The sequence below is a fragment of the Vigna angularis genome, chromosome 2 (assembly GCF_016808095.1).
Source record: "Vigna angularis cultivar LongXiaoDou No.4 chromosome 2, ASM1680809v1, whole genome shotgun sequence".
Classification (NCBI taxonomy): domain Eukaryota; kingdom Viridiplantae; phylum Streptophyta; class Magnoliopsida; order Fabales; family Fabaceae; genus Vigna; species Vigna angularis.
Window position 1 is genome coordinate 40,657,959 of NC_068971.1, and position 12,316 is coordinate 40,670,274.

A 12,316-nucleotide genomic window follows, 5' to 3' on the forward strand; every position below is an offset into this window, starting at 1 on the left:
AAACTTAATTTACTTTTTTCTAACTTTCATCTTATAATTTTCTTAGAGTTCCATATAAAATTTTAATTTTGTTTTGTTTTAATAATATGTTTCGTACAAAATATGATTATATTCAATATTTATAAACTGCCATGTAGATTAGTGAATATTCTTTTATTAAATTACCTCTTTCGTCCTTATTTTTATATAAAAATTTTAAATAAGTTTTCTTATTTTTATTTTTTATGTGTCTTGATTTTTATTTTAGAAAATTTGATTGAATTAGACTTTTTTTTGTTAGTATTGTACTACCAGATTAAGTTAAATATGTGTTATGTGTCAATTCATATATTTTTTTATTTATTTTTAAATAAAAAATTTGTTACATGTTAAGTTAGTGTTATATGATAATAATAGTATATGGAATAATGGCATATCAAATGCCACGTGTTAATATTATGTAAAATATTATTGTCTTAATTTTAATTTGATTTCTAAATTTGTTATTATTATTTTTTAAGTCTTTTTATTTTTTTAAACTTTTTTTAAAAAGACTAAATTTAATTTTTATATAAATATCAATATTTTAATTATATTTGTTTATTAGATATTTTTAAAAATTTTAAATTTGTTTAAGTTTATATTTTATATTGAACTTTATTTAAAATTATTTTAAATTGTTATAAAATTGTTTTAAAACTTTATATTTGAATTATTAAACTTTTATTTTTAAACCAATTCTAATATTTATATAAAAATTATTAAATTTTACACATTTTAAAATATATAATTATTTAAAATATAAATTTAAATAAAAACAATATTAAAGTATCCCATAATAAAATATTAATACAAATAAAGTTTAATATAAAATATTAATTTTCAAACCAATTCATACATGACACTCTTTCTTCATTATTTCCTACTCTTAAGAACTTATTTTTAAAAATATTTGATAAAATATAAAGGAAGTCCGAATGTGTATGTAAAAATAACGTGAGTATTTTTCAAACAGAAAAAAATGTATACAAATATGTAAATTTAAGTTATTTTTGTTAAAAAAATGTCTTTTTTTTTATCTTTTCAGGAAATTTATTTAAATTGGGAGCGGGGATGTGAAAATTCAAGAGGAATTATTTTAGGAATTTTTACGTTTCAATTCTTTTAAGATGTTTTTATTTAAAACTATTACAAATTTGGTTTTAGTTTACATTGGAGATAAAATTTAAAATAAATTTAAATTCAATATAAAATATAAATTTAAATAAATTTAATTTTAATAAAAATATTAATTTTAATAAAAATATTTATATATATATATATATATACATATATATAATTTTGTTTAAAATTAACAAATAAAAATTTTAAAAATTACAAATTGACATGTGATATATTTAAAATATTATTAATACAATAATAACTAAATCAATCTGACTATATCAAAATTTTGTCAGTTAAAAATAAAAAATCTATTTAAAATTTTCTTTAAAAAACGGAAATGAAAGATATAATATAATTAAATTGAAACTAAGACAATTTGACTATGACACGTAATTACATGATACTAATTTAACGTGTGATAAAATATTTATTTTTTAAATTAAAAAATAAAATAAAAATTAGAAATTGATATATATACATCTTTAATATTATTAATATAATAATAACTAAAACAACATGAATATATCATTTTCTAAAACAAAAACTTTCCGAACCCATTTAAAACTACTAAAAACCTCATTTGAATGAAAGTCAAATGTTAAGGAAGAGAGCTAGAAATTAGAGAATAAAAAACAGGTGGCAGCAGGAGGTTGGTCGTTCGCTAATGACAATAGGAGTAAAATTCTGGGTTTTCAAAAGTTCACGCCACTTCTGCATGCACTCTTCTTCCCCAAAGTTTTGAATTTTCATTTTATCCTCCTTCTCTCTAAGATTTCTTCATCCTCCCTCTACAAAATCTTACTCTTTTCTTCCGCCGATCATCAAACAAACCACACCTGAGTACTCCTGGCGTCGAGGGCGTTCGTTTGAACAGATCAGTTTTTGATTCCGAGCTGGTAAGTTCATCTCTCCCTCAGCCGTGTGTTTTTTGTCGCATGCAAACCCAGATTTTTGGTTGCATGAGTTGATCCTCTCATTCTGAGTATTTTTGGTCTTGTGTTTGATTTAGTTTCTTAAGGCGTGACTGTAGAACGCTAAGGTCTCTGGTAGAGGCAAACCATATTCTGCATTTGTGAACGTTCGGTTACGCTTAGAGGTAAGGGAAACTTATTTAATTTAATTTTATTCTTACTTGGAATGATGACATGTTTGTGTGAATATTGGATGAAATATGAAGTATGATTGTTACTATGTTTTGGCTGTATGTATGTATAGAGATAAATGTTGAGAAATGTATTAATAAGAGTATGAATTTTGAGTATGTATTTCCATATGAAAATTGATGTTCGTCACTGAAGGTCATTGACCATTCAATTATACAAGCGTTCGTTCTCAGTAGTTTCGTTCTTAATAAGTGTTTGGTATTAGACCAACGCTCGTTTGATATAGTGTTCGGTTTTCTTGTGGACTCCGTTGGAACTGGATTCTTTCATTTGGAGAGAATTCTAGTTGAAGGCTAGCGTCTTCGTTTCGTTTTGTAATATTTGTACTTAAGCGTTCAACCAAGGATATTCGTTCCTTGGTATTTGATTATAAACTTCAGTATATCTATATCTATTTGTATATTTTGTTCGTTCTTGAACATTAGTTAAATGATATCTTATATTTATCAAGCTTTTATTCTATAAGTTAAGTAGTGTTCGGTCTTACACCAAGTGCTCGTACTAAGTAGTGCTCGGTCTTACACCAAGCGCTCGTACTAAGTAGTGTTCGGTCTTACACCAAGTGCTCGTACTAAGTAAGTGCTCGGTCTTACATCAGGCGCTCGTTCTCATTTCCGAAATCTATCTTTATAATAAGAGCGTTTGTCCAAACTCAATAGCGTTCACTCTCTACAGTGCCCAGTCTTCGACTGACATTCGGTTTCCTTGATGTTTAACTCATTAAGAAGCTAAGTATTTATTGGCGTTCGGTTTCTTTATATGATTCCATCAAGTACTATTATTTGATGTCCTACAGTATCTGTCTTAATTGGGTTCGGCCTAGAGTCTTAGTACTCGGCCTAGGCTTTACGGTGTTCGGTTTGAACTCTCAAGAATTAGTTCATTAAATTGGCTCACTTGGAAAATAACGTTTGATTCTATTTGTCTCTGAGAAGTATTATTGTATTCGGTCCCTTTCACAACAAGTGAGTAACTCTCTCAATTTGATCTGTTTTGAGTTGGAGACATCTCAGTCTCACTCCAAGTTTTCAGTCTTGTTCTGGGTTAAAAACTAACGTTTGGTATTTGGTATCCTACGAGATCTTTATTCAAATTGGTTAAGTTGAGGTTTTAATAATGAAAGATGATGGAATATGATATGGATGAAATGACTTTGGTTATGAAAGAGTATTCTGGGGAGGAATATCTCATGAATGGATATTGGAATTGGTAAAGTATGAATGTGGATAAAGCTAAGCTGGTGGTTCATCCTGATATTCCGTGATTACTCGTTTCTCACATAGAGAAGGGTAAGTCATGTTTGGGAATGGCAGGTGGTCCTAGTCCTTATGGTTAATTTGGACAGATAGGACTAACCTCGGGTGACAACTGTTGATGGTATCCCAATTACTACATCACCCGAGTGCACGAATGTCGTAGCTACACAAAATTCATACAGTCCGAACAGTTAGAGTCTAGTATTAGGCTTTGCATGAAAGAGTTAATGATTTATCTGGTTTAATTGATTGTGTGAAATATATGCTGATACATGAATTAAATTACATAAGCTTACCCTATTTCTTGTTTTGTCATGTATTCCCGTTCGTTCGTCCTTGTCATTGCGATGATCACCCTGTGGGTGGGAGCAGAAGGAGAAGAGTTGCTGGAAGAAGCATTAGAAGAGACAGACGTGAAGGTCGAACCTTAGGATGCTCGGTCAGTTGTTGACCTACTCTTTTGTAGGAGCGTTCAGTCATGCGTTTACTTTATCTTTTGATTTGACTGTTCAGCATAGGAAGGATTATAAGTCGTTCGTCCTATATTTGTAACCATTTGTGCAGTTTTAACTCCCTGCTATTTTTGTAAGGTCGTTCGGTCATAACCGTACGTCCTATGTTTTGTAAAAACTGAACTGTAATATTATTATATGTAATCATTCTATTATATAATTTTACACTGTATTTTTGGGATGTTACAAAAACAAATCAATACACGTAAAAGAACTATTTAAAGTTTTTCCAAAAAACATAAACGAAAGACCTAATATAACCAATATTTTCTGTTCATACGTGACAATATATGAAAAGTATCTTCAGAGTAATTTAATTAAATATGATAGTTATTTTTTCTTACGTCAGAGAGAGGAGAAAGAACAATTTCATTTAGGGCAACTTTTTGAGCTTTATGCCTCCCTTAGTAATCATTAGATTCGGTGGATTTTTAATTTTTAAAATATTCGTGTCTATTATTATTATTATTATTATTATTTTAAAAAATTGTCTGTTTTTCAAACTTAGCAGCAAAATTTGGCTGTTTTAATAATAAAAAGTATTAAACGAAAGAAAAAAAAACACGTGGGGAATCCACACACAAGAAATGGAAAAACGTCAACAATTTCCGCAACGTTCATAATCTCTACGAATGTTTAAAATTATCTTTTTTCCCTCACACACTTAAGTGTTCTAACTTAATGTTTATGACACGAAAGTGATCCAATTAAGCCGAACTATTTTGCTTTTGAACTTAATCATCATGCCCAAGAGCTCCATAACTTACTAAAACAAGCTTCATTGTGTTTAAAGTTATTCAACAAACAAGTAGAACTAAATCATAACATGTTAATTACCTGTTTCTATTGATCATTGGTTTACTTTTCTTCTTCTTCAAAGTTTGATAAAAAAAATAGTATTAAGTAATTCATGTAATTTTGGTTTGGATAAAATCAAACATTGAAAATATTAGACTCTAGGTTGCATTTTATATCAATATAATTTCCTTTAGGTATGAAAGAGTAATAAAAATTAGATAAAGTATGATGAAGTTAGAAGAAAGTCTCTTAAAAGAAAGAAAGAAAAAAGAAAAAAAAGAAAAAAAAAGAAAATTATAAAGTGTATCAACGTAGCTTAAAAGAAAGAATGAAAACAAATATACGTTGAATGAGATAAAATTGTATAAATAAACTTTGTTTTAAAATTTAATAAAGTGTTTAAACAAAATAGTAATTAATAACATAAATTGTCTAGGATAAAATCGTAAAGCGCTAAAAGATATACATAAAACTTATCATAAATACTGTGTTACTCAAACAGATGATATTTAAAAAGTTTATTAAACTAGTGCATACCAAAAACAAATACTCATTCTAACCAATTTAATTAGTTGTAATACTATAAATGATTAAACTCGTGTATAATCTTTTAAGATTAATAGAATCTCTTAAAAATATTTAAGAAATAAATGAACGTAACTTAATTAGAAATGAACCAATATAAAAATAAACTTGTTTCACTATTTTTGTTTTTAAAGGTTTTTCTATACAATTTCAAATTATTTAAGTGTTTAACCTTGTTGCAGAGAATTTAATCCTCCAAAATAAAATTTAAACACTTAGTAAATGTTTTAAAAACTCTATTCAGAACTCCTTTTATATCCTATATTTTAATTTTTTATGCTTGCAGGTTATAGAGCTGCTTTCAACCAGAAAAAGAAAAGAGCTTTTAAAGTTCCAACATCAGACACTTGGCAAGCCATTGAAGCAACATGTGTAACAACTTTATTAGGGAAAGATATTGGTATTGATACTCATGCAAAGAGTAGAGCAATATAACAAAGTGAGAATGCATGTTAGTACCATATGAGATATAAAACAATACCAGAATTCTACTCCTATTTTCTTTAGGACTTAATGAGTCCAATATTTATGTTTGTTTATTTAATTAATAAGACAGATAAAGTCTCATCTTATATTTTCATTTACATGCATTTTATTTTTTTCTCTATAGTGTACTTAATTGTTGTGAATTTAATATGATTTTCTACGTTGTGCATCTTAAAATCAATACAAAATGTTAAAAAAAACATTATAAAAATAAGAAATGAAATTTTTTTAATACGTATTACTCGAGTATATATAGAAAATAGAAAATTGTCTTTTTTAATATAAACATCATTCATAACAAAATGAGGTTTAAGTTTAAAATCACATTCATGAAGTTTTATAAATGCAAGTTTGAAGTTCGTGTATGAAAAATACAAGAATGGAGTGAACATCTTTTTCTAATTTGCCAAATGAAATTGACATAGTATTGATAAAAAAAAATTGTCATTTATGTATTAATAATTGTGTGAATGTGCAAGTAGAAATTGTAAACATAATATGTTACCCTTATTTGTTATGAATTTTAAAATAATTTATGACATGGAAATGACATAATAAAATGATTGATATTTTAAAAGTATCTTAAACTAAAAAAGATAATACTACTATGAAAAAGTTCATAAAGAAGGTTTAGATACCCATACGCGTCTTTGTATCCATTAATGATTTGAAGTTAGTGAAACATATTAAGGGATTTTAATATATTTTCTTTAACTATTACAACTTAATGTTATTTCATACTATTGTTTATACTAATATTCATTATTTATGACAAATTTAGGATCTTGAACAATGAAAGAAATTGACTAAACATGATTAGTCATCAAATTTGAATTTGCAAAAATATAAATTTTTAGTTGTCTCTTGACGTACAAGTTTACATTAGATCTTATCAAATTAATTGAGATCCAAGGACTTTGGGTAGACAATTATAAAACCTTACCTTTTACATTGTAAACATTATTTTCTTATATTGTGTCCGTATAAAACTTAGACATCCAACATGTAATTGATCCTTCCTTGTTCATTGCATTATAAAACCAATACTAACATAAAAAAAATAATAAATAAGTATATATTTATCATTTATCAATTATATTTTTTAATTATTAGTTTTCGATTATACTAATATTTTATCGTGTTTTTATTTGTTAACGTTTTCAAAGCTTACAATATATTTGATAAAAAAAATACACAAGATGACATAGGTAGGTAATTTATATTTTCCATGTGTTAATTTTAATAGGCATGTATTTTAAATAACTAATTGACACATATAATAATTGATTTGAGTGTAACAAACAACTTAGTAGCTATAAACATGATATCATATAAACTTGTAGTGTTAGACCATATTAAAATTTACTACAATTAGGTAAAATATATTTTATTACTACTTTAACAACTTGGAAAATGATATTCGAACAACCAAATTTGACAACATTTGGACACAACACACGTGTCAGCGTTTGAGCGGCCCACGTTTTTAATGGAAAAAGCTGCTGCAATCTGAGAATTTCTGATCAAACCTGCTTCAACGCTGACGTGGCGAGGACGGGCACGGGCAGTTTGGGGTGTGCGTTTCAAATTTGAATTTTATTTTCTCACTTCGTAGACAGAGAAGCGGCGCGAACAACCAAAACGACTTGTGTGACCTAGACAGAGAGACGAGAGAGTTGGAGAAAGGAGGGATCACGAGCGACAGAGAGATAGACCGAGTCTGCGCCGGAGTGCCGCCGTCCACTGTTGAAGGCCGTGTCGGAGAGATCGAACGCCTCCAGCCCGTTCCGTTTGACGGCGCCGCAGCTCCTTCGTCGAGCGCTCGACGCGAACACGACATCGTCTTTCCTCCGTTCCGGCCCAGCGACCTAGGGAGGCGTTGAAGGTGTCGCATCGTCCCAGGTGGTTCCGTCCCTGTCCCGGAGTGCTGCCGGAGGTTCGCCGGAGTCTCGCCGGAGTGTGGGCTGTCACACATTTGTCCAAAAAGAGGGGTTTTCCGCCACACGTCGTCTTCACTGAAGGTTGGTTTGCTTTTTGATTTTTCAGTGGAATTAATGTTGAATACATGGATCATGTTGTTATTGGATTGGATTTGGTGTTGTTCTGTTACTCATTTTTATACAAGTGTTGTGGTTAATCTTACATTGTTGCTGTAATTCTGTTCGATTGGTAGTCATGGATTGCAATAACGAAGAAGGTTACAAGAATGTAAGTATATTTAACAATACGAAAAGTTTAACCTTTCTTTCAAAACAGGGTATAATGGTTTAATTGTTTGAAAATGAATTGTAGTTGCGGTTGCGGGCATGGAGTGACACAAAACCGATAGTGGACCTTAATTCCATACTACGCGACAGTCATAGGACACGGATCGAAATGACTCCGTTCAAGTGGTGTGTTTATATGAACAGTCCAATTGACTTCTGCACTCCTTTGTTGAAGGAAATGGTTAGACGTTGGGTTAGGCGCAACGAATCTTTTGTTTTGAAGCAAACAATGGTACCATTTACAGTAGGCGATGTTTGCATGGGTTTAGGGTTGGGTGTTGGTGGTTTAGATGTAAATTTTGATGATGACTTTGATGCTGTTGTTTGTCATCAATTTTCGGCAAAGTCATTCACTGTAAAAGATGTCATACATAGGATAAAGTTGTTAATACAAAATAATGAGACGGATGTTGATTGTGTTTGTCGTTTGTATATTTTAGTTTGTTTTATTGTTTTCTACTTTCCTAGACATTCAAAGGCAGTTAGTAACATGCCTTTTAGAGTATTAGATAACATTGATAATTTGTACGAATATAATTGGGCAAAAGCTGTGCACACATTTGTCCTAAATAGTTTAGGAAATGCTTAAAGGAAGATAAGGCAAGGTGACATAAGGGACCTCAGTCTTAGTGGGAATGTTGCCGTGTTGCAGGTAAGAAATTGAAAATTTTATTACGTTTGATGTGGGCATAATTTGTTTATTATATGATTAATGTTTTGGTTAATATTTGTTTTTTAGCTATGGACGGTCGAACGTTTGGGTTTAGCGGACGGTGCACATGACATTGTCTTCCCGCGAATAATGAATTGGCGTTCGCTTAAGTTAAGGTGTAACAAAATAGAGGAATTGTTTAAACGGAAAGAGGTAAGTTAGGTGTTATTTTAATTGACATTTTTTTTATATGTAGTACATGAATTGTGTATTTTTGTTATTAAATGATTACTTACATAAGGATGTTTATAGATATGTTGGGAGTGGTTTTTGCGGGACGAGGACCGTCAAAACTCAATCATTTGTGCGGCCCTTCATTTGGAAGAAGGGTCAATAGCGGAAGATGATGGAGATGAGTTAGGGTTAAGTTGGGAACAAGTGGTCATGAAGAAAATTGAAGACAACCAAAGAAAAATGGTTGCAATGGATAAAGATTTAAGAAGTTTGGCTACATTGGTAGGTGTTGGGAAGGAAGATTATGAGAAAGGGAATGATGGTAAAGAAGAGGATGGTGATGTTCATGGTCATGGTGGGGCACATGGGGAAGGGCAATGTTTTCAAACATTCACGTATAGTGATGTGGGTGGTTGTTGCTCAGGACTGAAGGATGACATTGAGGACGTTATGGATATTGGACCTGTTGTAAGCACTGTGCCACTACATGATGACACTGAGGATGATAATTTATTGAATGTAAATCGAACACAGTTGTACAACATGGTGATTCCGTTTAAACTTCCTTGGAGGTAATGAATTTCACACTTTGACAATTCTTAAATTCCATTTATTAATAGTGTGATGATGAAACATGTTGACTTATGTCATATTTTTGTTTGAAGGGTTGTTTCTGAAATTTTCGGTCAAACATTTGGAACCCAAGAGTGTTATTCTTTTGGACCCAGGATGCAGGTTGGCAACACGGTAATAATGAAATTTGATGTGTGAATTTATGATTTATTTTATATGTGATTTGAATTGTATAGTATTAAGAAGTTGTTGGTTCTGTAGGGGATTTTGTTTGCCACATCAGTGTTCATGTTCTTTGAAAGAAGGAGCACTGGAATAGTGAAAAGGATATGTTTTAGTCCATTATATGCGGTAGGTTAAAATATTAGTTGTTTTATGCTCCTAATAATCTATTGACATGAGAAATGAAAGCTAACCGTGTCAGTTCCTTGCAGACCCATGTTTTAATTGAGTCAAGAAAGAGAAAGAGTAATCGGAAAGTTTGGACATTGAATGACTACTCTCACTACTTCCAGTCTAATATCATCGGATTTGATGACATTGTTAATGCCGAATTTGTTAGTGCAATTACATTTCATTTAAGTTATTTGGAGAGTATGCTTATGGTTATTAGTAGTTGATGGTGTGATATTATTTTTGTTGTAGTTGTTTGTCCCAATTATCCATGACGACCATTGGTGGTGCTACGCTGTGAAGATTCCATCATTGGAAATGTTTGCACTGGACTCTTTTGGGCACAAAAGAAAGGAACGACAAAAGATTGACAATGTCATTGTATGTATAGTAATTGATGTTTACTTTGTGATTCCAAATTTATAAGGGAAGTTTGTTGTTTCCAGGCACATAATCTTGCATTGCTTTTTGGACATTTGTTGAATTGTGCGGAAGAGAACAAACCATCATTGGAGGTACAACACTTGCATACTTCAATCCAACCAAACAAGTATGTTTGTAATGTTCATTTTTTTAAGTATAATATTTTATTGTATAATTCATATGTTAAATATGATAGTGACTATGTTGGACTTGTTTTGATGTAGTTTTGATTGTGGAGTAATTGTTTTGAAAATTATGGAGTTGTGGGATGGCATTGACAAAGATGAAAGAAAGACAATGCCCAGTTACACAACTGTAAGCTGTCTATATTTCTATGTTGTGCATCGTTGATAAAAATGTTGCATTGGATTAATGTTTTGTGCATTATTGTGTTGGCAGGAAGAACTACAACAAGTTAGGGAGCATTATGTATGTCAATGGATTTTGGATGTGGACAACGTCCGGAGGAATGAAGTCTTGGAAGATTTAGGCATGTTGTAGAATGTAGGGGATTAATGATGTTTGAACAGTTGTTGATACATTTGATATTTATGTATTGGTTGCACATCCAATCTGAATTTTGAAAATTTTGAGAAGGAAATATATTTGGTAGTTCAAATTAAGTGATTTGAACTTATTTGACTTTCACGTGCAAAACGTTTTATCCAGGAACGTATTGGTCCTGTGTGTCCAAAGAATTATGCCAAAGTAAGGACTTATTTTGACTTTCGTAACAGTTGTGGTCCTGCAGCTGGACCGTTACCAATTGAGGTTGGTGTGGGACGATTTTGTTAATAAAATGACTAATCATTGTATCGAAGTGAATGACAAACACAAGCAATTAGGGAGAATGTTAGGGCCTGGCCAGTTTACGAGAGAAGAAGATATAGGAGGGAGAGAGAAGGGGACCGTACGGGAGAGGACAGTGGCCGAACGGTTGAAAGGGAGGAGCACGATGAACGAACGAGAAGGGGAAGACAAAGACAGTTGAGCGAGCGGAGCGAGGACGAGCGTCCTGAGCAAGTGGAGGTAACAAGGAGTGCGGACGAGCGTCCTGAGCGACGAGCGAGGACGAGCGTCCTGAGCAAGTGGAGGTCACAAGGAGTGCGGACGAGCGTCCTGAGCGACGACCGAGGACGAGCGTCCTGAGCGAGTGGAAGCAAGAAGGGCTGAACGAGCGGAGCGACACGACATTAGGCACCCGTAAATGAATGTGGTCTACGAAGTTGACCTTTGTGTGCAAGAACTTATACGTAAGTCCCCACTTATTTACCCTGAGGTACCCGTTCTGGTGGTGCAGTATAAGCGTTAGCAATTGAGCTTGCAGTGGCACGAATATGGTAATAAATTAAGAAATAATTGTTTCCAAATTGATGACAAACAGACAGAAGGAATGATATGTGAGGACATTAGGCACCCACTTATTTACCCATTGATGACTGTGGTCTACGAAGTTGACCTTTGTGTGCAAGAACTTATACGTAAGTCCCCACTTATTTACCCTGCGGTACCCGTTCTGGTGGTGCAGTATAAGCGTTAGCAATTGAGCTTGCAGTGGCACGAATATGGTAATAAATTAAGAAATAATTGTTTCCAAATTGATGACAAACAGACAGAAGGAATGATATGTGAGGACATTAGGCACCCACTTATTTACCCATTGATGACTGTGGTCTACGAAGTTGACCTTTGTGTGCAAGAACTTATACGTAAGTCCCCACTTATTTACCCTGCGGTACCCGTTCTGGTGGTGCAGTATAAGCGTTAGCAATTGAGCTTGCAGTGACACGAATATGGTAATAAATTAAGAAATAATTGTTTCCAAATTTAT

The 12,316-nt window shown here is 32.0% G+C and overlaps 1 protein-coding gene across 1 annotated transcript; it reads left to right on the plus strand.

Moving 5' to 3' along the window:
- The first annotated feature begins 8,118 nt into the window (after positions 1-8,118).
- LOC108346585 (uncharacterized) lies at positions 8,119-10,986 on the plus strand. Its single transcript, XM_052872628.1, has 12 exons — positions 8,119-8,151; positions 8,236-8,555; positions 8,802-8,862; positions 8,950-9,075; positions 9,175-9,668; positions 9,762-9,843; positions 9,931-10,020; positions 10,104-10,226; positions 10,315-10,443; positions 10,509-10,612; positions 10,710-10,800; positions 10,885-10,986. Exons 1-12 carry the CDS (start codon positions 8,119-8,121, stop codon positions 10,984-10,986), a joined length of 1,755 nt encoding a protein of 584 aa, XP_052728588.1.
- Positions 10,987-12,316: the final 1,330 nt, after the last annotated feature.